The following is a 27,041-nucleotide window of genomic DNA, read 5'->3' as shown; positions in this document are numbered from 1 at the left end:
ACATAATAAACAGAGGGAAAACAAAATAAGATGCAAAATAGTCATTTGAAAAGAAAAAATGAGTATTGTCGGAAAACGGGTCATTCTTCAGTCTTTATATGCAGTGAAACGGAAAACCACGTGGCCTTCAAGTAAAATAAAGAGCTTACTATTCTAAAATTAAGGGAGTTTTGACGAAAAAAATCATGTTAAACAACATTTATTGCTCAATATATCATCAAAAACGTACGTGTTTTAACTTCTTTGTGTGTCATTGCGGAGGATTTATACGTTGATAAGTAAATCTATGAAAAGTTGATTTAAACTACAACATTTATTGCTATAAACTTCGTTCTACAAACCTCTTGGAGACACATGACGTCAAAATCAATTTTTCGGATAGCTGGTATAATCGCAGCTTTCCGTCTGGCATAGAAATCCACGCTGTCAGCAAGACCTGTGTTGTAGGTTACGATTTTCACCCCTTGTAGCCGACTTATGCAGCAGAAGAGGAGCAAGAGCAACATGGTTGACATCTTTGTAAACACGATGGATATCTACGGAGATGATTCAGAAAAGACATTTAGCTACACTGTACGTGTATCTGAGAGATACGGCTGAGATAGTTCGGATAATAGGACGTTTTGTGGAAACTAGAACTCCATTCTATTACGGAACAATACAAAATCAAATAAACATGATTCTTACACCAATATATTTACATTTGCATTTTACATTTACATTGCTCCGAATTTCCCCATTGACACAATTCTAAGAGGCAGTTGCCACCATAAGCCTATAACACCCAGTGCCTCAGGCTATAACACCCAGTGGGTGATGTGAAATAAAAAAAAAAAGCGGGATTTTTTGTTTGTTTCAGTTTTTTCAAAGTTGACGAAAGTGATAAGACAATGTAAATATAGGTATTGAGCAGCGGTTGTAATGTTGTTATAGTCGATATGGCAGCAAGATGAATGGTGGGCAAATATAACATGGGAACCCTGGCGGGTTCCGATGCCATTTGAACACCATACATCTTGCTGCCATATCGACTATAACAACATTAAAGCACTGTTCATTGCTGAAATATATCTGATATTTGTATCTGAGTAAAACGGTCCTTTTTTCATGTCATAGCTACTTACAATGTATGCATTATATGATATACATACCTGATTAAACAAATTGCATCTATCAGAATACTGATTCATGTAGCACGCGATTACCTATTCCTGATTGATTATTAATTTAATCATAATGAGGATTAGCTGTTTTTGTATCACCTGTAATTAAATACATATCGAGTAGGTCCATCGGTACATCACATTGTTATTGCTCCGTTCACTGTCATCTCAAGGATCTCAATGAGATTCGGTCGCCAAATTAATTGTTTCCAGATATCGAGCTACTTTTTGCATTAAGATTATTACTTAACATCATCATCTGATACAAGTATCACATACTGTAAACTACACAGTTTAGTGGTTCTCCTATTTTAGCGATTGTTGTTCTGCCAATCAATAGACATTAACAGATGGCAAACGTGAAAGACTTTCGGTGACTACAGGTCATAATGCATATTTTACTTTCTTAAAACTGCTGATAATTCTCTTTAAATCGACAGTAAGGGGGCATCTAAACAGCAAGTCCAGTCAAAACAGTGATATTTTACCAGCCTATAAAATCCTACTATGATGTAATTAAACAGAAGTAACTTTATCTACTTTCAGTATTGATCATGGCCAACCGTGAGCCTTTGTGTTGACATTTAATCTGTTAAGTTGTTTGTAAAATTCAACAAAACATGCAAATACTGTATGTTTCAGAGGGGCACAATTGGTTTGTTTGCATCACAGATATTACACTAAACAGCCATGTCGTTTGGCTCACAAGAATCTAAAGCACACTATAGGAACATTAGCTTGACCAGATTTGACTTTATAATAAGTATAGATACTGATTCTATTTTTATCTTTAACTGCAAATGGCGGTTGTGAATAATATTGCATAAATATGGCATATAAGGAGACATGTCATCAAAATGTTCTGACTGGACACGTTCAGAAGTCGGGACATGGCAAGATGACAGTTTTTAGGAAAATAAAGTTCAACCGTTTGGGATAAAAGTCTGCAAAACGCCCAAAACTCACCAGCTTAAAATTTGCAAATCGTTCTTCTATGATCAGATGTCTAAGAAGTATGATATGATAGGAGCGTCTACAGCATATTATTAGTGACTATAAGAAACTACATGTCCGAACGAACATCGTATTTCACGACTATTTTTGTGTTAATTGGTAGTATTCATTCTTGTTTGAAATTTAACTTTATTCTCCATATAGATGACCATTAAACAACGAAATGACCAAAGAAATTTGAAACAGAGCATTTACATGTATATGTGGAGAAACAATATAGTTATGATTTAATTATTTACTATATAGACAACAACGAAATTGATTTTAGGTAAAGCTTACCTTAAAAAAAAATACGATCTAGGTGATTCTGTTTGTCTCGAAGGAATGGCCTGGTTTACGCCCAATTTTTTTAAAAGGTAATCATTAATTAATCTGTAAATTGGATGATTTATGGAGATAATATTCCATCGTGCACAACAAATTTATGAAGAGAAATGATGTACTAATTATGTATACATTTACATATGTGATTGATCTACCAATTAATGTTATAAGTTATTTGACGTGTTCATTCATCTGTGACCATGTGACCTAGATTTTGGTTGATTAATCCTAATCATACATTGCAGCACACACTTGATACATCAGTGCTATGAATAAACAATGATACCATCATCATGATTAGTACAACTGTTAACGGACATTATAAGTGATTATTATATAGTACAAGATAAATAAATCAAAGAGATGACGCTATTGTATAATAAGTAATAATTTTAGGCTCAATAATGAATATATTGATAACAACAAAAAACAAGGCATATATATATTTATATAGTAGTGTAGTCGGGGAATGGACAATAATAAGTGTAGACCTGGACTTAAACAAGTACTCGTAAATTATAAATCAAATTATAGACCGCTTAAACAAACTGGATTGCAAATTCGTCTCCACATTACATAGTTCCTTTCTGTTACGTACAGACAGCATATGGACAAGTTTAAATGAAGATGGACGGTTCCAGTAATACTGTTTAATGAATTAACTTGCAAATATCTACATGGAGTGTTGAAATAGGAATTAAATGGAACTCGTCCTGTACGTGGTATTGGTTACGATAGTGACATAACCTATTTACCCTCGGAATATTATGATACTGACCTTCCGTGTGCAAGATTCAATGGACTGTAAGTTGCAATGTCATCACTGCTTGAACACTTGAAATCATAAAAAAAGTTCTATTTTTTTTGGAGCAGCTCTACTTATTTTTAAAATATCGATATAAAAGTTTCGGATTTCGTCTACGTAAAATACTAAAACGTTCACCATCCGCTCTAAATGACTTACGTTTTACTTTACTTTTCCATTTTTAAGTCGATGAATGTATCTACATCATAGGGCGAGGTATTTCTCTCAAAGGGTAAGGGGTTGTAGGGCAAAGGGATATACACTGTTGGGCGAGGGGGTGTACACTGTTGGGCGAGGGGTGTACACTGTAGGACGAGGGGATGTACAGTGTAGGGTGAGGGGCTGTACACTGTAGGGCGAGGGGGTGTACACTGTAGGATGAAGGGAGTGTACACTGTAGGGAGAGGGGGTGTACACTGTAGGGTGAGGGAGTGTACACCGTAGGTTGAAGGGGGTGTACACTGTAGGTTGAAGGGGATGTACACTGTAGGGTGAGGGGATGTACACAGTAGGATGAGGGGATGTACACTATAGGGGGAGGGGATGTACAATGTAGGGTGAGGGGAATGTACACTGTAGGGGGAAGGGATGTACACTGTAGGGTGAGGGGATGTACACTGTAGGATGAGGGGATGTACCCTGTAGGGTGAGGGGATGTACACCTGTAGGGTGAGGGGATGTACACTGTAGGGTGAGGGGATGTACACTGCAGGACGAGGGGATGTACACTGTAGGGTGAGGGGATGTACCCTGTAGGGTGACGGGATGTACACTGTAGGGTGAGGGGGTGTACACTGTAGGGTGAGGGGATATACACTGTAGGGTGAGGGGATGTACACTGTAGGGTGAGGGGATGTACACTGTAGGGTGAGGGGATGCAGACTGTAGGGTGAGGGTGTGTAGACTGTAGGGTGAGGGGATGTACACTGTAGGGTGAGGGGATGTACACTGTAGTGTGATGGGTGTGTACACTGTAGGGTGAGGGGATGTACACTGTAGGGTGAGGGGATGTACACTGTAGGGTGAGGGGATGTACACTGTAGGGTGAGGGGATGTACACTGTAGGGTAAGGGGATGGACACAGTAGGTAGAGGGGATGTACACTGTAGGGTGAGGGGATGTACACTGTAGGGTGAGAGGATGTACACTGTAGGGTGAGGGGATGTACACTGTAGGGTGAGGGGATGTACACTGTAGGGTGAGGGGATGTACACTGTAGGGTGAGGGGATGTACACTGTAGGGTGAGGGGATGTACACTGTAGGGTGAGGGGATGTACACTAGTGTGAGGGGATGTACACTAGTGCGAGGGGATGTACACTGTAGGGTGAGGGGACGTACACTGTAGTGTGAGGGGGTGTACACTGTAGGGTGAGGGGATGTACACTTTAGGATGAGGTGGTGTACACTGTAGGGTGAGGGGATGTACACTGTAGGGTAAGGGGATGGACACAGTAGGTAGAGGGGATGTATACTGTAGGGTGAGGGGATGTACACTGTAGGATGAGGGGATGTATACTGTAGGGTGAGGGGATGTACACTAGTGTGAGGGGATGTACACTAGTGTGAGGGGATGTACACTGTAGGGTGAGGGGACGTACACTGTAGTGTGAGGGATGGACACAGTAGGTAGAGGGGATGTACACTGTAGGGTGAGGGGATGTACACTGTAGGGTGAGGGGATGTACACTGTAGGGTGAGGGGATGTACACTAGTGTGAGGGGATGTACACTAGTGTGAGGGGATGTACACTGTAGGGTGAGGGGATGTACACTGTAGGGTGAGGGTAGTGTACACTGTAGGGTGAGGGGATGTACACTGTAGGGTGAGGGGATGTACACTGTAGGGTGAGGGGATGTATACTGTAGGATGAGGGGATGTACACTGTAGGGTGAGGGTAGTGTACACTGTAGGGTGAGGGGATGTACACTGTAGGGTGAGGGGATGTACACTGTAGGGTGAGGGGATGTATACTGTAGGATGAGGGGGATGTATACTGTAGGGTGAGGGGGTGTACACTGTAGGGTGAGGGGATGTACACTGTAGGGTGAGGGGATGTATACTGTAGGGTGAGGGGATGTACACTGTAGGGTGAGGGGATGTACACTGTAGGGTGAGGGGATGTACACTGTAGGGTGAGGGGATGTATACTGTAGGGTGAGGGGGTGTACACTGTAGGGTGAGGGGGTGTACACTGTAGGGTGAGGGGATGGACACTGTATGGCGAGGTGGTGTACACTGTAGAGCGAGAGGGGATGCATACTGTAGGGTGAGGGGATGTACACTGTAGGGTAGGGGGATGTACCCTCTAGGGTGAGGGGGTGTACACTGTAGGATTAGGGGGTGTACAAAGTAGGGTGACGTGATGTACACTGTAGGATGAGGGGGGTGTACACTGTAGGGCGAGAGGGATGTACACTGTAGGGTGAGGGGATGTACACTGTAGGGGTGATGTACACTGTAGGGGTGATGTACACTGTAGGGGGGATGTACACTGTAGGTCGAGAGGGGATGTATACTGTAGGGTGAGGGGGTGTACACTGTAGGGCGAGAGGGATGTATACTGTAGGGTGAGGGGGTGTACACTGTAGGTCGAGAGGGGATGTATACTGTAGGGTGAGGGGGTGTACACTGTAGGTCGAAAGGGGATGTACACTGTAGGGCGAGGGGATGTACACTGTAGGTCGAAAGGGGTGTACACTGTAGGCCAACGTATGTACATTGCAGATCGAAGGGATGGACACTGTTTTTCTTTAATGCGACTATCGACTATTCCAGCTCCTTCTCAAGTACTTCAGTGTTCATTATCAATACCTGTATGCTTACTGCAATTGAATTACAGAGTTATGTAAAACGTTTAATTCTTAAGTAGAATATATAAAATTTGGAATACAATTAATTTGATTTCTTCAAGCTGGAGAAAAAATCATTCTGTTATAATAACTTGTATTTGGTTTTCCTTCTGTATTCAACATACTAAAGTAGTACCGTACTGTTACGAGAATCCTAGTTTCCTGGAAAGGTGAACGGCGATACTAGTGTTTGACTTTGAACTACATCGTGTATTTCGTGACATGCCTGAGGACTGTATCACTCGGTACTTATTGTACTGATTTCCATGGCCATACGTATTCCTTTATTGTCTGTCCTATCGTGGTTATGCTGGCGGTTCAAGGACAAATAACCCAGTAAACACACAATCTATCATGCGTTTGTTCCCTCCCTCATTTCCACATCGTTGCATCAAGGACAAGCTTCCCCCGGCCTTGTTTAAGTTTCAACCTTCGTCTCCTAGTTGTCAACATTTAACGCCCTTATCAATTACGAACGAAAGCCAAAGTAACTCTTTGATGTATATTTTAAGTTTCTAATTATTTACTCTGCAAATATGCTAGATATACCTTAATTTATATACATGTATAGGCACTATAGTTTTTCGACAGCGTGCTGACATTCATTGATTGGAAAGATGCATGTCGTTAGCACAAACAGCTTTCAAACACACGTGTTTTGGCTTTCGTCCTATCGCCGTAAGGTGAATGGTCGTCAAGGTTTGGCTTGGTTGGCACTGTTTAACGTCCGTAAACAGCTAGACGGATTTAAAGACGGCACTCCCTGTATGCGAGATGTTTCCATGTGATGACTGCGTGCACTAATTTACACCCTTTTACAAAGTAAACAGACGTTTTGGGAAGATTGCATGCAGACACAGTGTTACTTAAATCGCCATTTGTGTTAGAAATAAACACATCTAAAAATAATTGTAATACCAACCAGATAAAAAAAAATATCACCGAACATAATAAAACCAAACGAAATACATAACGCAAACTGTTTCAATGTCTATTATATTATGTTTATATTAGATCTCTATTGCAATGTACATGTATGGTGGGTGCAGCATGTGCTGTGACGTCATCACTTTCTTGGTGACGGAATTGGTTTTGCTGTCACATTAAGTTATCAAACTGTCACAAAGATATTGGAAACCTGCATAAAACATAACGCCTTTTACGAAAATGTTAAATTCAATGATGAATATCTAAGCAAGGCGTGTTATGTCATATAATAGGTATTTTATTGACGAATGTTATCGGGACCATAACATAATTTCTAAAATATTACACAATCAAATGACAGTAGTTAAATATTACATTTAATCCTTTGCTTCTGATAAGAGATAAAAGCATTATCTTATAGATGTATATTAACTAAAGCAATTCCTCTCCACGAACTGTTAATATACTAAAAGCAGTTAATCTACTACGATTTACAATCATACTAACATTATACACATATTATTATTATACATATAATAAACGTATAAAATTAAAACATACATGCAATCAAACTAGTCCAGGACACAATGTAAGATAAAACAACATATTACTGTACACTACATACATGTATACGATTAATATTAAAAGAGTAACGTTTAGACTGGAAAACGAAGCCGGCGTTGACGTATTCAAATTGGATTTCCAGTGTTTGTAAAATACATGTCATAGTCTGTGGTACCACGACCCCCTCAATCACTGTGTCGTATGTAGTATACGAGGGGTATTTTATGGTTTATCCTTTCATAATGTTTTCTTGGATAAAAATCCCACTGTCGGTGACGTTAATGTGAAGACATATTCTATCATCAACACTAAATGGGATAGGCTATACAATTTGTGACCATTAATTCACTTTTTTCACAAACGTCGATACCTCTGGATAATACCATATCACCATCTCTTAAATCATTTTCATTACCCGTTTGAAAAAACAGTTTGAACTCCAACGCCGCATTTCTCGTCGCCAAGACTTTCTCCAATACTCAAGTACTCTTTCTGCTTGTTCTGTTCCATCAAGGATTGTTTTCTCTGAAACAACAACATATCAATGAGATTATCTATATGTACTTGCTATGGTAGTCCGAATTTATTTTATCGTTGATACAGGTGACATTTCTGTTTTAAAAAGTTAAAAATATTCATTTATTAGGTGTTGTCAATATATCATTAGACGAGGAACAGATTAGGATCTTAAATAACGCCTTAGTTCTAACAACACAAGGGAGGAAACTTAGAAACGTGACTCTAGAAATGATGTAAGACCGAGGTATGGATTATCTCCCTTCCACGATCTTACCAAACTTCACGATGAAAACAAGTTAATGTACTAAACGGGTTTCACAAATTACGCTTTGTCATATTATTGTTAAAGTTTGATATGGACACGATTTTAAGATTCTTTTGATCAGATGATAAAGATTTCAAGGACGTGTGTGAAAACCCTGAAACATCAGGCTAATTTTGACTCGGGTAGTAGGTTGTTCAGGTAAGAGACAGTTGGTCGATACTGTTTTTGTTATAAAGCCGTGATTGTTTTACTGCATGCCTCATGTGATACATCTGACATGTGCGTTTTAAACTGTACGGCAAGTCAGGGCCTGTTAAAATGGTACAGGTGTGCAGTTTATTTACAACAGAGTGAATCTTGTGTCGATTAAATCGACATGTTTCATTTCAACACGTTTTATTATTATCTATGTACGTCTATTTAGCGTACACCTGTTCTGTGTGTTGTATGGAGTAAGAGTGCTAAGCCTCTCGTTGTAGTGCCCGGGACTTCATGATACACACAGTGAAGAAGTCTCCAGCTATTCTGGGGTGTTAACACTCGTAGTATGGTATAATTATACTACAGTTTTCCTCACGTGATGCTTGATATCTATATAGAAAAACGTCCATATAAAAAATATAAAAAGTAAGACCTGTCCGCAGAAAAAAACAACAAAAAAAAACAACAACCCCCCCAACAACATGGAGTTGAAAAATACTTCGCAGGACATAATAACGACAAAAATACAACCAATTATTTTTCTATGGAGGACGACACTGTTTTGTATTTTAATGTTTTTCTCTATTTATAAAAAAAGTTTGTTCCATCGGTTGATCACCGACATTAAATTTCTCGCCGTCTATTATAAAATATAATACATTATTATTACACCAGAATGGACCGGTTTTGTTTCATTTTCGGGTGAATCCATCTCGGTGCTGAGCGTTAAGCATGAAGCAGCAAGAGTTCAAGCCATGTGGCGAATGCTCAACTCAAGGTCAAAATGAGGCATGGTCAAGGAAGCCAATATGAAGTAGAAATAGTTTAGAAAGAGGAGATATGAAAATACCAAACTTAGTCACTTCTCTCGAATCATACAACAGATACCGATGTGTATACTCTTCTTGCTGGGCGGTTCTACAGACTCAAACGAAACTTATATGATATTCACATCTAGAATCTAAGCTTTGAAATACCAACCGGTGTTAACTTGAGACGTAGAATTGATTTGTTTCTTAGATTATCGGTGATGCGAAATTTCTTAATTGACGACATACATGTTAAGAAGACGTATGTCTGAGGTACAGGAAAGTGACACACGTTCATTGTCGGGTAATTACACTTTAATGGTCACGTGATTATTTAGGATGACGTTATTAAATATTCAGGATCACGTGATGACACATTCAGTATCACATGATTTCATACTAATGGTGATGTTATTACACATTCAGTATCAAATTACTTCATACTTAGGGTCACGTGATTACACGTTCAGTATCACACGATATCATACTAAGGGTTATGTGATTACACAGCCAGTTTCTAAAGAGAGTCATGACGTTTTTCTACTATACTTTTACAGCTGATTTGTCCCGGTAAATTGACATTGTGGAATAGTTTAGTTTCCTCGAATATCTTTAACAGATACCAATGACTTTCCGGTTTATCAATGTCAATGAAGAAACTTCAGCATGATTTATATACCAATTAACGTTCACGAGATATTTACATTGACCTAGTCTATTTTGTTTCGTAAGCTTTGTTTCCTATCAGCATCTGCCGACACGCGCACGGTTCCGCCATTTCCTACCATGTGGTCTAGTGTGACCTCATTGTGTTGATGAGCCGATAACAAGGAAATAGGCAAAAAAGCCAGCAATCTGTAACGCTGCATTTACAGGGACGCGTCGGGTCACCAGACTCGAAAGAGATGTGAGATAGACACAAAGAAAACAAATGTACAACAGTGATAAGGACAGAAAAAATCACCGTCAAACATCAAAGAAACGTGTGTTAGTTCCTGACCGAACACGTGCGTATCACACATAACTATATCTTGCCTACATTTTCAGCATTGTTAACACTTTAAAGTTACTTACTACCGTCGTTTGGAAATCTTCAGTTATGTTATCATAAAGAAACACATATAACTTGTAATGTTTCCCAGTAAAAGGTCCACGTTTAGTTTGGTTAAATATTCTTTAATGCCCTTTCAACACCTATGGTCATTTCAGGACAGCATCCCCTGTTTGCGAGATGCACGCGTCGTGTGGTGCCTTTGTGTGTGTTGTGGTGGGCTGCAGTATGTTCGTGTTTTGTCTCCATGTGAAAGTGCGGAACTGATGTAGAATTTACCGTATTACTCCAGCAGGGCACCACCCAAAGTCACACTTCTCTGACAACAGCCGAACCTGTCGTCTCACTCCCAAAATGCCGAGCATTTAGCAGGAGTAGCAACTACCATTTTTAAAGTCTTAGGTATGTCTCGGCCAGAGGACAGAACCCAAAACCTTCCTCACAGGGACAAACGCTCAACTCAAGACTTAAAGTGAGGGATTCTCAAGGGATACATTAGGAAGAAGAAAGTTGTTCAGAAAGAAGATAAGGTCCAAGATTTAGTCGTCCTTTACGATCATGCAATTGGGGCAGCAGGCACAATTCTTACGCACTTCAGGAGGGCAGAAAATGTTAACGTATAAATGTTCTCAATTCTCTATTTATTTTACCCCTTTTCTACCTGATTATCACATTTCTAAATCATACCATCAGCTGCATATATGCATCGATTGCTAAATTCATTATAATTCAATGCCATAGGCACCAGACCCATTTACCTCCCAGTATATAGTGCGATATCATTATACAGTTGCATATCAGCGGATGTACCGATAAATCAAGAGGAGAAATTAACCATACAAACGAATGTAAAACGAATTTAGTCATACAAATATGTTTTTTTTTGAAAGTGTAAAATGAGTTAACGCTTGAAACTGATATATATGTACAAGTGTTTTCAGTCACTTTCCCACCCCATTTGTTAATAACATTAGATAGGTCGTTCATGTAAGAATTGTACCTGCTGCTGATTCGTAGTACTAAACTAAATTTGGAACACTGTGAATCGCTTCACATATTCGGGAATACATGATTTCGCAAAGACTGTTTTAGAAATGACTTAATTCGTGAAGAAGAACCATTCGAGTCATGGACTCGACAAGACTCGTATATCGGTAACGGATAGCTTGGCCGTCGTGCACAAATGCTATTTTGTGCAATTTTTGCACAAATAATCGCGAAGGATTGGACTCTTCTCACATATCAACACGAAAATAAATCTCACGAGAAGTACTGATAATTACACATATTGGATTACGATTTCTTTGATGTGAACATGAACGAATTATTACATTCCCTAACATAACCAATCATATGACAAATGTTTGGTACTTTACCAACCTGTTTAGTATTTTACTGACCCTGTAGTGACAGATGTTTAATATTTTACTGACCCTGTAGTGACAGATGTTTAATATTTTACTGACCCTGTAGTGACGAATGTTTAATACTTTACTGACCCTGTAGTGACGAATGTTTAATACTTTACTGACCCTGTAGTGACGAATGTTTAATACTTTACTGACGGTATAGTTACGAATGTCTGATATTTTACTGACCCTGTAGTGACGAATGTTTGATATTTTACTGACCCTATAATGACGAATGTTTAATATTTTACTGACCCTTCAGTGACGAATGTTTAATACTTTACTGACCCTGTGGTGACGAATGTTTAATACTTTACTGACCCTATAATGACGAATGTTTAATACAGTCGAACCCGGTTATATTGAAATGCTCGGGGAATGGAAAAATACTTCAAATTAACCGGTTTTCAATATAACCGGGATCCAGGCTTTTGCCGACATATTTCAGTACCGTGCTACGTCAAACAACACACCATTGTTCAATATAGTTGATTTACTTAATCGGTATTTACAATCGGTTCCAAAATAATAATAGTTTCAAAATTTATTAAAAATAATGTTAAGTTCGACGAGAGAAGTCTTCGACTGTTGCTTGTTTTTGTTTATGTTGAGTTCGCGGACACACGTGAGAACAGTTTCCGGTACATCCGGGCTACTTAAAAACTACCGTCTGATATCGGACATGTGCGTCGATGATAGATAGATTTTCATGAATTGTTTGAGGGTCGTTGTTAATATCACTGTTCTGTTTACGTTGTTATCATTGTCGGTCAAATCCCTAATAATGGCCTCGTCATTTGTAATTGTAAGCGATACAAAAACAATGGTTTTGCATTACTGGGGGCAATAATTTCCTTTCAAATAAAGCGATATTTCAAATAAACCGATTTCAAAATAACCGATGAAACAATACAAAGACAAAGAAGGCATTCGGACGGGGATTTTATTTCACTTCAAATTAAACGATATTTCAATATATCCGATTTCAAATTAAGTGGGTTCGACTGTACTTTACTGACCCTGTAGTGACGAATTTTTAATACTTTACTGACTCTGTAGTGACGAATGTTTGATACTTTACTGACGGTATAGTGACGAATATTTGATACTTTACTGACGGTATAGTGACGAATATTCAATACTTTACTGACCCTGTAGTGACGAATGTTTGATACTTAACTGACCCTGTAGTGACGAATGTTTGATATTTTACTGACCCTGTAGTGACGAATGTTTAATACTTAACTGGCCCTGTAGTGACGAATGTTCAATACTTTACTGACACTGTAGTGACGAATGTTTAATACTTTACTGACCCTGTAGTGACGAATGTTTGATATTTTACTGACCCTGTAGTGACGAATGTTTAATACTTTACTGACGGTATAGTTACGAATGTTTGATACTTTACTGACCCTGTTGTGACGAATGTTTGATATTTTACTGACCCTGTAGTGACGAATGTTTAATATTTTACTTACCCTATAGCGACGAATGTTCAATATGTTACTGACCCTGTAGTGACGAATGTTTAAAACTTTACTGACGGTATAGTGACGAATGTTTTATATTTTACTGACCCTGAAGTGACGAATGTTTGATATTTTACTGACTCTGTAGTGACGAATGTTTAATACTTTATTGATCATATAGTGACGAATGTTTAATATTTTACTGACCCTTTAGTTACGAATGTTTGATATTTTACTGACCCTGAAGTGACGAATGTTTAATACTTTACTGACCCTGTAGTGACGAACGTGTTATATTTTACTGACCCTATAATGACGAATGTTTAATACTTTACTGGCCCTGTAGTGACGAATGATTAATACTTTAATGACCCTGTAGTGACGAATGTTTGGTACTTTACTGACGGTATAATTACGAATGTTTAATATTTTACTGACGGTATAGTTACGAATGTTTAATACTTTACTGACCCTGTAATGACGAATGTTTAATACTTTACTGACCCTGTAGTGACGAATGTTTGATACTTTACTGACGGTATAGTGACGAATGTTTGATATTTTACTGACCCTGAAGTGACGAATGGTTAATATTTAACTGACGCTAAAGTTACGAATGTTTGATATTTTACTGGCCCTATAGTGACGAATGTTTGGTATTTAACTGACCCTATAGTTACGAATGTTTAATACTTTATTGACCCTATAGTGACGAATGTTTAATACTTTACTGACCCTGTTGTGACGAATGTTTAATACTTTACTGACCCTGTAGTGACGAATGTTTAATACTTTACTGACGGTATAGTGACGGATGTTTAATATTTTACTGACCCTAGAATGATGAATGTTTGATATTTTACTAACCCTGTAGTGACGAATGTTTAATACTTTACTGACCCTGTAGTGACGAATGTTTAATACTTTACTGACCCTGTAATGACGAATGTTCAATACTTTACTGACACTGTAGTGACGAATGTTTAATACTTTACTGACCCTGTAGTGACGAATGTTTGATATTTTACTGACCCTGTAGTGACGAATGTTTAAAACTTTACTGACGGTATAGTGACGAATGTTTTATATTTTACTGACCCTGAAGTGACGAATGTTTGATATTTTACTGACTCTGTAGTGACGAATGTTTAATACTTTACTGACCCTGTAGTGACGAATGTTTTATATTTTACTGACCCTGTAGTGACGAATGTTTAATACTTTACTGATCATATAGTGACGAATGTTTAATATTTTACTGACCCTTTAGTTACGAATGTTTGATATTTTACTGACCCTGAAGTGACGAATGTTTAATACTTTACTGACCCTGTAGTGACGAACGTTTTATATTTTACTGACCCTATAATGACGAATGTTTAATACTTTACTGGCCCTGTAGTGACGAATGATTAATACTTTACTGGCCCTGTAGTGACGAATGTTTAATACTTTAATGACCCTGTAGTGACGAATGTTTGGTACTTTACCGACGGTATAATTACGAATGTTTAATATTTTACTGACGGTATAGTTACGAATGTTTAATACTTTACTGACCCTGTAGTGACGAATGTTTGATACTTTACTGACGGTATAGTTACGAATGTTTGATACTTTACTGACCCTGTAGTGACGAATGTTTAATATTTTACTGACCCTGTTGTGACGAATGTTTAATACTTTACTGACCCTGTAGTGACGAATGTTTAATACTTTACTGACGGTATAGTGACGGATGTTTAATATTTTACTGACCCTAGAATGATGAATGTTTGATATTTTACTAACCCTGTAGTGACGAATGTTTAATACTTTACTGACCCTGTAGTGACGAATGTTTAATACTTTACTGACCCTGTAGTGACGAATGTTCAATACTTTACTGACACTGTAGTGACGAATGTTTAATACTTTACTGACCCTGTAGTGACGAATGTTTGATATTTTACTGACCCTGTAGTGACGAATGTTTAATATTTTACTTGCCCTATAGCGACGAATGTTCAATATGTTACTGACCCTGTAGTGACGAATGTTTAAAACTTTACTGACGGTATAGTGACGAATGTTTTATATTTTACTGACCCTGAAGTGACGAATGTTTAAAATTTTACTGACCCTGTAGTGACGAATGTTTAATATTTTACTTACCCTATAGCGACGAATGTTCAATATGTTACTGACCCTGTAGTGACGAATGTTTAAAACTTTACTGACGGTATAGTGACGAATGTTTTATATTTTACTGACCCTGAAGTGACGAATGTTTTATATTTTACTGACTCTGTAGTGACGAATGTTTTATATTTTACTGACCCTGTAGTGACGAATGTTTAATACTTTACTGATCATATAGTGACGAATGTTTAATATTTTACTGACCCTTTAGTTACGAATGTTTGATATTTTACTGACCCTGAAGTGACGAATGTTTAATACTTTACTGGCCCTGTAGTGACGAATGTTTAATACTTTACTGGCCCTGTAGTGACGAATGTGTAATACTTTAATGACCCTGTAGTGACGAATGTTTGGTACTTTACTGACGGTATAATTACGAATGTTTAATATTTTACTGACGGTATAGTTACAAATGTTTAATACTTTACTGACCCTGTAATGACGAATGTTTAATACTTTACTGACCCTGTAGTGACGAATGTTTGATACTTTACTGACGGTATAGTTACGAATGTTTGATACTTTACTGACCCTGTTGTGACGAATGTTTAATACTTTACTGACCCTGTAGTGACGAATGTTTAATACTTTACTGACGGTATAGTGACGAATGTTTAATATTTTACTGACCCTAGAATGATGAATGTTTGATATTTTACTAACCCTGTAGTGACGAATGTTTAATACTTTACTGACCCTGTAGTGACGAATGTTTAATACTTTACTGACCCTGTAGTGACGAATGTTCAATACTTTACTGACACTGTAGTGACGAATGTTTAATACTTTACTGACCCTGTAGTGACGAATGTTTGATATTTTACTGACCCTGTAGTGACGAATGTTTAATATTTTACTTGCCCTATAGCGACGAATGTTCAATATGTTACTGACCCTGTAGTGACGAATGTTTAAAACTTTACTGACGGTATAGTGACGAATGTTTTATATTTTACTGACCCTGAAGTGACGAATGTTTAAAATTTTACTGACCCTGTAGTGACGAATGTTTATTACTTTATTGACCCTGTAGTGACGAACGTTTGATACTTTATTGACCCTGTAGTGACGAATGTTTAATACTTTACTGACCCTGTAGTGACGAATGTTTAATATTTCACTGGCCCTGTAGTGACGAATTTTTAATACTTTACTGACCCTGTAGTGACGAATGTTTGATATTTTACTGACGGTATAGTGACGAATATTTGATACTTTACTGACCCTGTAGTGACGAATGTTTGATATTTTACTGACCCTGAAGTGACGAATGTTTGATATTTTACTGACCCTGTAGTGACGAATGTTTAATACTTTACTGACCCTATAGTGACGAATATTTAATACTTTACTGACCCTGTAGTGACGAATGTTTAAATTTATACTTACTGACCTGTAGTGACGAATTTTAATATGTTTATATTACGACATTTGTACTTTACTGACCCTGTTACGAATGTTTAATATTTTACTGCCCGTATAGTACGAATGTTTTTATTACTGACCCTAAGACGATGTTTATATTTTACTGACCGTAGTGACGAATGTTTATACTTTACTGACCCTTAGTGACGAATGTTTATACTTTACTGACGGTTAGTGACGAATGTTTAATACTTTTACTGACCCTGTGTGACGAATTTTTATTTTACTGACCCTATAGTGACGAATGTTTAATATTTACTGACCGTATAGTGACGAGTTTTAACTTTACTGACATGTTTACACTGTTGATATTTACTGACCTGTAGTGACGAATGTTTGTACTTTACTGACGGTATAATTACGAATGTTTAATATTTTACTGACGTTAGTTACGAATGTTTAATACTTTTACTGACCCTATAGTGACAGAAGGTTAATACTTTTACTGACGGTATATGGACGAATGTTAATACTTTACTGACCCTGTTGTGACGAATATTTGATATTTTACTGACCCTATAGTGACGAATGTTTAATACTTTACTGACGGTATAGTGACGAATGTTTAATACTTTACTGACCCTGTTGTGACGAATGTTTGATATTTTACTGACCCTGTAGTGACGAATGTTTGGTACTTTACTGACGGTATAATTACGAATGTTTAATATTTTACTGACGGTATAGTTACGAATGTTTAATACTTTACTGACCCTGTAATGACGAATGTTTAATACTTTACTGACCCTGTAGTGACGAATGTTTGATACTTTACTGACGGTTTAGTTACGAATGTTTGATACTTTACTGACCCTGTTGTGACGAATGTTTAATACTTTACTGACCCTGTAGTGACGAATGTTTAATACTTTACTGACGGTATAGTGACGAATGTTTAATATTTTACTGACCCTAGAATGATGAATGTTTGATATTTTACTAACCCTGTAGTGACGAATGTTTAATACTTTACTGACCCTGTAGTGACGAATGTTTAATACTTTACTGACCCTGTAGTGACGAATGTTCAATACTTTACTGACACTGTAGTGACGAATGTTTAATACTTTACTGACCCTGTAGTGACGAATGTTTGATATTTTACTGACCCTGTAGTGACGAATGTTTAATATTTTACTTGCCCTATAGCGACGAATGTTCAATATGTTACTGACCCTGTAGTGACGAATGTTTAAAACTTTACTGACGGTATAGTGACGAATGTTTTATATTTTACTGACCCTGAAGTGACGAATGTTTAAAATTTTACTGACCCTGTAGTGACGAATGTTTATTACTTTATTGACCCTGTAGTGACGAACGTTTGATACTTTATTGACCCTGTAGTGACGAATGTTTAATACTTTACTGACCCTGTAGTGACGAATGTTTAATATTTCACTGGCCCTGTAGTGACGAATTTTTAATACTTTACTGACCCTATAGTGACGAATGTTTGATACTTTACTGACGGTATAGTGACGAATATTTGATACTTTACTGACCCTATAGTGACGAATATTTAATACTTTACTGACCCTGTAGTGACGAATGTTTGATACTTTACTGACTCTGTAGTGACGAATGTTTAATACTTTACTGACGGTATAGTTACGAATGTTTGATACTTTACTGACCCTGTTGTGACGAATGTTTGATATTTTACTGACCCTGTAGAAACGAATGTTTAATATTTTACTTACCCTATAGCGACGAATGTTCAATATGTTACTGACCCTGAAGTGACGAATGTTTAAAACTTTACTGACGGTATAGTGACGAATGTTTTATATTTTACTGACCCTGAAGTGACGAATGTTTGATATTTTACTGACTCTGTAGTGACGAATGTTTAATACTTTACTGACCCTGTAGTGACGAATGTTTTATATTTTACTGACCCTGTAGTGACGAATGTTTAATACTTTACTGATCATATAGTGACGAATGTTTAATATTTTACTGACCCTTTAGTTACGAATGTTTGATACTTTACTGACCCTGTAGTGACGAACGTTTTATATTTTACTGACCCTATAATAACGAATGTTTAATACTTTACTGGCCCTGTAGTGACGAATGTTTAATACTTTACTGGCCCTGTAGTGACGAATGTTTAATACTTTAATGACGGTATAGTGACGAATGTTTAATATTTTACTGACCCTAGAATGATGAATGTTTAATATTTTACTGACCCTGTAGTGACGAATGTTTGATATTTTACTGACCCTGTAGTGACGAATGTTCAATATTTTACTGACCCTGTAGTGACGAATGTTCAATACTTTACTGACCCTGTAGTGACGAATGTTTAATACTTTGCTGACCCTGTAGTGACGAATGTTTAATATTTTCCTGACCCTATAGTGACGAATGTTTGTTTTTTACTGACCCTGTAGTGACGAATGTTTAATATTTTCCTGACCCTATAGTGACGAATGGTTGATACTTTACTGACCCTGTAGTGACGAATGTTTGTTTTTTACTGACCCTGTAGTGACGAATGTTTAATACTTTGCTGACCCTGTAGTGACGAAAGTTTAATACTTTACTGACCCTATAGTGACGAATGTTTAATATTTTCCTGATCCTGTAGTGACGAATGTTTAATATTTTACTGACCCTATAGTGACGAATGTTTGATATTTTACTGACCCTGTCGTGACGAATTTTTAATACTTTACTGACTCTGTAGTGACGAATGTTTGATATTTTACTGACCCTGTAGTGACGAATGTTTGATATTTTACTGACCCTATAGTGACGAATGTTTGATACTTTACTGACCCTGTAGTGACGAATGTTTAATATTTTACTGACCCTGTAGTGACGATTTTTTTGTACTTTACTGACCCTGTAGTGACGAATGTTTAATATTTTACTGACCCTGCAGTGACGAATTTTTGATACTTTACTGACCCTGTAGTGACGAATGTTCAATATTTTACTGACCCTGTAGTAACGAATGTTTGAAATTTTACTGACCCTGAAGTGACGAATGTTTGATATTTTACTGACCCTGTAGTGACGAATTTTTGATACTTTACTGACCCTGTAGTGACGAATGTTTAATATTTTACTGACCCTGTAGTGACGAATTTTTGATACTTTACTGACCCTGTAGTGACGAATGTTTAATATTTTACTGACCCTGTAGTGACGAATGTTTGATATTTTACTGACCCTGAAGTGACGAATGTTTGATAATAGTTACGAATGTCTGATATTTTTCTGACCTTATAGTGGCTTACACTGTGTCTTTGACTACACAATTAAACATCTTATTAAGATAAAGGAAATATCGTAGTAATCGAGGACTCATTTCATATGTTTGCCTCAAGAGTAACAACGTAATGACAGAAATAATCGCAGTCGACATATTTGATCTATCTCTCTTTGTTTTGATATATACCGTTAGCCTATGTCTCGCGCCCTAGTAACAAAACCTAGCTATTGGACCCTTGCGGGAAACAGTTACATTTGTCTTTCTAACTTTCAGTATTCACATTGAACATATGGTGATTGGGAAAATCACAATATGACGCTCCTGTCAAATAAATTTCCCTGTGATGTAATGGGCCGGCAGCCATATAGACTCGATACAAAACATCATCAAAAGTGTTTACAGACGTTGTTAGCTGTTAGATCAGCGGGCGTAAATATTTACATCCGGCTTCAGTCAATGCAGGCAAAATAAATGATACATTGTCACATTTGTTCTGAATAGCAACCTTTTAATGGGAAAAACCGACTGGACGGGAAATTCATGTATTTTAATGTATATACTTTGTTGTAACATTACCATATACAGAATACTAAGGAGTGGGCGAGGGTCTTCACTGATGTAAGGCGACTCGCGTTATCTAACATGCACACCCGTGTGAAATGAAAAACTAAATTTCCTAATGTGTTTTACATGACAGTGGAAGTATTGGCGCATTGCATGTAAAATCTTCCCACAGACAATCCCATTTGTTTTCGTAAAAGAGGAATGTGCATTTGTAAATAAAAGAAAATGAACCTTTAGGACAATATATTCAATAACATCAATACCCTGGCCCCCGCAGTAACATAATTTGATTCAAGGGAGATAGTTAGGTTGGAATAGTTTACAACACGGACTAGTATCATCAATACCTAATTTGAAATATTTTCACATTTTGAAAAGAGATAGGTCTGCAGTAATATTATAACATTGTTTGTTACCATGATGTTAATATGTAAACATGTTATATTTGTATAAAATGGTAGAGATATCAGGCAAATAGCCAACTAAGTGTTCGGTATAGATTTATTCAATTACACATTCAACAACGATAGTTTTGGCATGAAAGTAAACGCCTACGTACTCAGTGAACTTAGATTATTGATGTATTCTTTGAGATTTGAATCGAAATAGTTATCAAAGAAGTGACGATACAGCACCCTTAAATAATGCATTCTTCTGTTACATACTTCATTGGAATTTCCATAATTGAGGCTCTGATTAAATATGCATCATGCATATATTCCATTTAACATTGCCCGCATAAATACAGTGCATGCATTATAAATATGTATTCCGAAGTGGAAACGTGCATCAAATGGGGTTGATAAAACCATTTTTATTCAGAATTATTTTTTGTCGATTTCATGTAGTAGATATAGATGCAGTTGCTGAATTAATAAACTGCATGTGTATCTGACGCTTCCTTCCTCCATGAATGAGTTAGTAGCTGGTGGGCTGGAGTTTGTGTTCACAGTTCGGCACTTATTACTGGAGTCTTTGCACATCTCGATGCAAAATATATTTTACAAGTTCATTACTACACAGGCAATATTCCTTCACGTGAAATTTTTCACGTGAAATTTCACGTGAAAAGGGCAAAAAAGTGAAATTCACGTGAATTTCACGCGGAAAAAATATTCACGTGAATTTCACCTGAAAAAATTCATGTGAATTTCACGTGAAGAAATATTGCCTGTGTACCCCCCCCCCCCCCCCCCCCTTGCATGATCGAAGAGGTGACATTTGGACCTTAACATTTTTTAAATTTAATTTTCTTCTTCGTGTCTCCCTCGACACCTTTTTCATTTTTGGCCTTTAATTGAGCGTTCATTCCCGTGAGGAAGGCTTTGGATTTTTTTTCAGTGAGGTAGCACTATAAAGCAGGTATCAGTTCTGCTCTATCGCAGTGAGACACACATGAACCTACTGCAGCCTCCCAAATCACACACACATTCACCTCTCGTACAGAGGTTTGGCCATCCTTAAACGTTAGACAATGAAAAAACAAGTCGTACAATAAAAACAGGACACGTGTGACTAAAATAGACCATCGAGTTCAGGTGTAGTAGAAACTAATTAATAAAAAAACGCAACACGAAATGTTCACTAAAAGTATTCCATATGCTATAGCTACTTAGGAAATCTTGATACATAGTTGGATTGTTGTTTACAACAGCATCACGTTCTCTCTCAGTGAAACAGTACAATTATCCTGAGCATTCACCAGGAATAGCCCTGTAATAGCTAGCTTTCCTTAATGGACAGCTGTTGTATTTGTGTATGTTACTCCTTGGAATGTATATTAAAGATGTTTATTGAACCTTTCTTTCACACGCTTATTACGGCGCAATGGTATTAATTATTTTTAAAGTATCTGGTGCATCTTGTGGATATATCAACGCCACCCATAATGGTTGTATCCTCCAAAATGTTCCCCAAATATAAAGAAATATGTTGCTAAGTATTGCTGCAGTATACATGTTATATAGAGTTATCACCCCTTTTCATCGACACACTGGCTGCAGCATATCTTACTTACTTTTCATATACATGTTTTTAAACTTAAGTTGTGAATACATCTTGTGATTGCAGTGTCGTGCAATGAAATATTTTCTCGTGCCAAACTGTATAAACAATATAATAATCACTTGATTACTCTAAATATAACTGTACTGTTTTTCACACTATCAACACAATAAGGCCATCCTTGGACACGGTAATGTGACACCCGAACACGTTATACTGCCAATGGGTGTACTAGCCCTTACTGCTGAGTTCAAAGCTGAGCGCCAAACAGAGGCAGCAAGCAGCAAGCTGCAATCTTATAGACTAGGGTTCGTCTCGTCCAGGGTAACGGAGAAGTAAAAACTGAGACAGTGCCAAGGGAGAGAGAAAAACAGAGAAAGACAAGATCTAAAATTTAGTCGCCTCTTCTGATTCCGACTACGCCCTACCATATCGTAAACTATCAGAGATTGTAACCACAAATTGCTCCAAATACGTTGTATTTTATCACAACTTTACGTATTACATCAAACCCTTAACTCTAACGAGAGGCAGCATTGTATGATACTTCCAAATGATGATATCAAAACCATGCTATTTAACATGGTGACGTCAATTATTTTGACGTCCTTATTTGTGCCTCGTCAACCAACGTTGATATATCCTACAATTTAAATTTCATATGCAATTAAAAAAAATCAAATCAACATATATTCCTCTTTCAACCCAAAAATTATTTTTAGAAAACGGTTAATCATTCCTTACTGTTCTGTTGTGGTTGAACTGTTTCCTTTTTCATGTATAATCGACAAATATATTTTTAATTAAGTAAACGATAACCGAATGTACAAAGAAAATGTTATCTTTTTGTAATTAGAAATAAAAGTTATTTCGATAACATAGTAACCAGTGAACGTCTGCCTAAAAGTAACTTTGGAATTTCAAAAGCGGTTTTGACAACACACACGAGAAATAAAACCAGTGTGTGATAACGATTCTGACGTTTTATCATTCCCAGATTACACTCTCGGAATATCGGTCTACACATTCTCTGGTCACATAGTTTACGGCGGTTTCTGATACCATTTGTCTTTAACAACATTCAAGCCTGCCACCTTAGAGACAACTTGTTTAAACAAATTTAAACATGAATTATAAAAAACTTGTTTTAGACCTGACTTAGAGACAACTTGTAATAAAACCTGCCTTAGACATACATGTACCTGTTTTAGACTTGGCTCAGACACAATTTGTTTTAAATCAGTCTTAGAGATCTACGTTTTATACCTAGCTTAGAGATAACTTGTTTTAAACATGCCTTAGAGATCTTTGTTTTAAACCTGGCTTAGAGACAACTTGTTTTAAACCTGCCTTAGAGATCTTTGTTTTATACCTGGCTTAGAGACAACTTGTTTTAATCCTGCCTTAGAGATCTTTGTTTTAATCCTGCCTTGGAGATCTTTGTTTTAAACCTGCCTTAGAGATCTTTGTTTTATATCTGGCTTAAAGACAACTTGTTTTAAACCTGCCTTGGAGATCTTTGATTTAAACCTGCCTTAGAGATCTTTGTTTTAGACCTGGCTTAGAGATAACTTGTTTTAAACCTGCCTTAGAGATCTTTGTTTATTTGTTTTAACCTGCCTTAGAGATCTTTGTTTTAAACCTGCCTTAGAGATAACTTATTTTAAACCTGCCTTAGAGATAACTTATTTTAAACCTGCTTTAGAGATCTTTGTTTTATACCTGCCTTGGAGATCTTTGTTTTATACCTGCCTTAGAGATCTTTGTTTTAAACCTGCCTTAGAGATAACTTATTTTAAACCTGCCTTAGAGATCTTTGATTTCTATCTGGCTTAGAGACAACTTGTTTTAAACCTGCCTTGGAGATCTTTGTTTTAAACCTGCCTTGGAGATCTTTGTTTTAAACCTGCCTTGGAGATCTTTGTTTTAAACCTGCCTTGGAGATCTTTGTTTTAAACCTGGCTTGGAGATCTTTGTTTTAAACCTGGCTTAGAGACAACTTGTTTTAAACCTGACTTCAAGATCTTTGTTTTATACCTGGCTTAGAGATCTTTGCATTAGACTTGGCTTAGAGGCAACTTGTTTTAAACCTGTGTTAGAGATTCTTGCTTTAGAACTGGCTTAGAGACAATTTGTTCTAAACCTTCCTTCGAGATGTTTGTTTTAAACCTACCATAAAGATCTTTGTTTTATACGAGGCTTACATGCCACTTATCACGTGACAAATGTTTCATATCTGTATTTGTATTTATTTTATTATACATCTTTATCTATATCTATATATCTATTCATTTCAGTTGTCATGTTAATATTTCTGTTTATACCTATCTTGATCTATATCTACTATTTTTCTCGACACAGCTGAACTAACAGTTTAACCTGCTTTAGAGAATACATGTCCCTGTCTATAACGCCAGTCTAACCTGCCTTAGAGTCTACTAGTCTATAACGAAAGTTTAACCTTCCTTAGAGTCTAATAGTCTATAACGAAAGTTTAACCTTCCTTAGAGTCTAATAGTCTATAACGAAAGTTTAACCTGCCTTAGAGTCTACTAGTCTATAACGAAAGTTTAACCTTCCTTAGAGTCTAATAGTCTATAACGAAAGTTTAACCTTCCTTAGAGTCTAATAGTCTATAACGAAAGTTTAACCTGCCTTAGCGTCTACTGGTCTATAACGACAGGTTAACCTGCCTTAGAGTCTACTGGTCTATAACGAAAGTTTAACCTGCCTTAGAGACTATTTGTATATAACGAGTATAACCTGTCTTAGAGTCTACCTGTATATAACGACCTGCCTATAATGATAGATAATGACAGTTTAACCTGCCTTTTAAATACGATTCGTCCTACTTACATTTCGTTGGAGAAGAAAACTTTGTAGGGAGTTGGCGTGGTCGTTTCCTTTGCAGAGAGAAGTTTCTGGTTAGCACAGAATCTTAAAGTTCTCTTCAAGTTCCGGTTAAGGCGGCGTATCCGTTGTTCCTGATCTCTAATCTCGGAGAGAACGTGACTTTGGGTTTGTGCCATTTCTGACAATATAGATTTCTCCCAGCGGAACTGTTCGTGAAATTGAGAGGCGAGGTGGTAAACTTTGTCAATTTTCGAGTTTATTACTGACGCGTCAATAGGTTCCTGAGTCTTGTAAGCAAACGTATCGGCGGTATTTACAGAATAGGTCATAGTAAGCAACATCACGGATGTCAATGGAATAAACACACGTATATTTGACGTAAACATATTTCCTTCAGGTGGATAACACGGCACGTTTAACAAATAAAAACAACGAAGTTGTATAACTTTATAATCACATATAAATAGATATTTTAGTGTTCATTTGTGATCCATGACAACAAAGATTAATACGCAATGCCACTGGAGTTATCTGTGTGGCGTTACGAAACACTTTCTACTGTTAGGTAGACGGTGGACTTTCTCAATGAATCCGACAACACATTGGCCGCTTGCTGTTACGACTGTATCAACGACACGTATCCGGTATATAACAGAACAAAACACTGCTGCAGGACTGCACCAAATAGACTATATACACCCTCGGTGAGGTCCTAGCTGTCACAATACCGCCAGAGGAGACAGTGATATTTTCATGACCCGCAGCCGTGGTGCAATCTTCTCATCAACCTGGTTAACTAGTGTGATTTGTCTGCAAAATTGTTTTGTTTAAATTAAAACAAATTATTTCCGTGCCAAGTTGTTGAAATGCTGTCAGGAGATGTCCTCAGTATTTTGTGATGCCGATGAGATATAGGCCGCAGACAGCGCGTTCCGCCTGTGTCAAATTAGACGTAAGTTTATAACAATTTACTTCAATTGAAACATAAACGATCCCAATGGCATGTCCATAATTGTGTCCAATTGGAGCAAATCACGTAATTCGTCAGTAAACCAGTCTTTGTGATAGGTTTAAACTCACGTACTCATTGAACACAGGCAGATGTCGGAACCCACACCACCTGTAAAACAGCGGTATATATTTAAACGTTTAAAACAAAACAGTATATGTCTGATTAACATCGGTAGAGGCTGCCCGCGTGTAATTAAAACAAACAGATACAATAACCATCGTCATTGTACGGTGCCTGGTATCAAAATGTGCTCTCAGCTGCAACATTCGATAGGGGCGTTGAGGATCCAGTCCGTTATCGGCCGGCGTAATTTATCAGAAAGCCTATCTTCACGCCTTTTTTAAGCCCCATTTGAGATAGTCCGTGCTAATTGTGTCTTTCTGCACTTCAAAGATA

General features: G+C 37.2%; 1 protein-coding gene across 1 annotated transcript; it reads right to left on the bottom strand.

The window, feature by feature from the left end:
- Window positions 1-7,127: 7,127 nt before the first annotated feature.
- Window positions 7,128-26,088, bottom strand: LOC117344332. The gene is made up of 2 exons (XM_033907062.1): window positions 25,637-26,088; window positions 7,128-8,173 (listed from the first exon to the last, which is right to left on the bottom strand). The coding sequence occupies exons 1-2, from the start codon at window positions 26,017-26,019 to the stop codon at window positions 8,158-8,160; spliced, it is 399 nt and encodes a 132-aa protein (XP_033762953.1). The 5' UTR covers window positions 26,020-26,088; the 3' UTR covers window positions 7,128-8,157.
- Window positions 26,089-27,041: the final 953 nt, after the last annotated feature.

The sequence above is a fragment of the Pecten maximus genome, chromosome 15 (assembly GCF_902652985.1).
Source record: "Pecten maximus chromosome 15, xPecMax1.1, whole genome shotgun sequence".
In the NCBI taxonomy this organism is placed as follows: Eukaryota; Metazoa; Mollusca; class Bivalvia; order Pectinida; family Pectinidae; genus Pecten; species Pecten maximus.
This window is presented reverse-complemented; position numbering and strand designations above follow the sequence as displayed.